Below are 2,103 nucleotides of genomic sequence, written 5' to 3' on the forward strand. Positions count from 1 at the left end.
GCTCGCAGCGATTGTTCGTGCCAGTCTCGTATCCTGTGCACCATGAATTGAGATCACGCTTTTTTCGGCAATCAGGCCCGGAAAGTTTAACTAGCTTGTAGTAGTCTTCGTCATTGTCATGTTTCCCCTTTGTGTCGCGACAAGCACGGTGCTCTTCTGCATCATATTCGTACTCGTCATAGTGTGGATTTTCCGGGTAGTACGTTTCCTTTACATAGCACGAAAGATCGTGCATTCTCTGTAGTTCATCGCCTATCTCCGAATTCCACAGTTCACAGTGCTTATCCTTGCCCGTCCATAGCCTGTGCACTGATCATCTTCCTCGCAATACTCGCGGCATTGACTGGGAGAAGCTGGATACGCTCGTAGTAGCTGTCCTTGAGTTGTCATGCTTCCGTGTGTACCGCGACAGGCTTGATGTTTGTACACCTCAAATTTATATTCGGGTCTCTACGACAGATCTAGTCCCTCCATCGCCAACTGTAGGTGCAGCCATGGCGAAAGCCATAGTCTGAACGGCGGTGAGAGTGATAATAGAGGCTTTCATATTGATTGGAGGGAAGCTGTTGATTGTGTGTGGTGTTTAAGTGTAGTGATTCTCGTATTGGTTTAGGTCTCTCTTTTATACGCTGAGAGACGCGTCATATTGCCGATGTATATTTTTATTTCAGACTCAATTAGTTACAATTTTGAATTTGTTCACACTTCCGTGACTTCTTCAGTTTCACACACACACATATTTGAGAAGAAAGAGCAGATAAGTGCGAAGTCGGAGTGTGTCGATATATCCAGCCAATAGTTTTTATGTTTATATTTTTATATGCAAAGAATAAATATTTCCTTCATGAGGTCATCGATCAGTTTGATATCAGATGACATCATGACTCATAAAAATATTTATTTTAACAGAAAAAAACAAAAGGTATGTGTTTGATTTAAGAAATAGATCCTTTTTATTATTATATAGGCGGCTGTGGAAAAAAGGCCTTTTGCTATTTGTTTTTGTTTTCAACAAAACATCTTAAGAATGACAATGCGTATGCCAAATCTGGGATTAATAGTACATCAATATTCAAATCTTGTACACGGACATACTGCAGAGGTAGTTACGGGCGTCACAGGTGGAATTAAATTTTTCGTTTATTGGTTTAAACTACAATAGGTTATATTCTTCTAGCTGAAACTTACCTCCGTGTCGCTACTCATTTAAGATGGAAGCGTGATACCACAATGACAAACTATGTTCAAGAAGCATTTTATCACTACTGCACTATTGCAGCGAGATTTCATTTCAATGAGTTTCTGATGTTATTTTTTGAATAAATTTTTACAAGCGAAATTCCAATCGGGGGACCTCTATTGAATACAGGAACTATTGCATTGAGACCTTTATATCGTTCGATCATTGACTGGATCATTATATCAATAAAACGATTCTAGCGCACTTACCGGGCGAAATGGACCAGTGCTATATTGTTGACCACGCTGTTAGATTATCATAGTTGAACTATGCCGAACGAGTGTCATTGCCTGTTGATCAGTGATCAGTGATCAGTATTTGTATAACACAAATCTTGATTATCACTCACTACAAGATAGTGAATGGAAGATCCCCTGTGAATAGTCTAATAATTGTTTATTTCAAGCGTCATGTGTGAGCTTATTGATATGTGGCGTCGTAAATCTCGGTGGAGCGTGTAGATGCCGCACGAGCAATGGTTCAGTTCGAGAGTATCTGAGTTAGTACCTTATTTATACGCAAATCCAGTAGGTACATACAAGATTCTAATACGCCATCGCTTGCACGACGATTTCAATTACTGCACACATCGATGTATCGGTACACGTTTATACGTTTATTCACACGGGTGTATGCAATTCCGGCGTATCAAACAGGACTGGTTTGGGTTCATAGACCGTTTGCCTCACGTGAGAGCTCCCGGGTGTAACGGGGTCTCTCAGTAACTTAAACATGCCCGTGCCAATGGAGATAGGGATGCCCATCATAATGCATTCACTGGGGCCGGTGATCTTGTCCACCTGGAATAGATTGGATAAATAATCAGACGGGGCAGGGTAAAATAGGTGTTATTCTCATACATA

The 2,103-nt window shown here is 40.8% G+C and overlaps 1 protein-coding gene across 1 annotated transcript in view; it reads right to left on the reverse strand.

Moving 5' to 3' along the window:
- Positions 1–1,837: 1,837 nt before the first annotated feature.
- SARC_10763 (hypothetical protein) overlaps positions 1,838–2,103 on the reverse strand; it is a gene marked incomplete at its 5' end in the record, with an annotated part of 5,007 nt that continues 4,741 nt past the window's right edge. Inside the window, one exon of the mRNA XM_014295182.1 lies at positions 1,838–2,040. Within this exon, the coding sequence (XP_014150657.1) occupies positions 1,861–2,040 (180 nt within the window). The 3' untranslated portion in view covers positions 1,838–1,860. The remainder of the gene's footprint in view (positions 2,041–2,103) is intronic.

This window comes from Sphaeroforma arctica (genome assembly GCF_001186125.1).
Source record: "Sphaeroforma arctica JP610 unplaced genomic scaffold supercont1.1379, whole genome shotgun sequence".
NCBI classification, from domain to species: domain Eukaryota; class Ichthyosporea; order Ichthyophonida; genus Sphaeroforma; species Sphaeroforma arctica.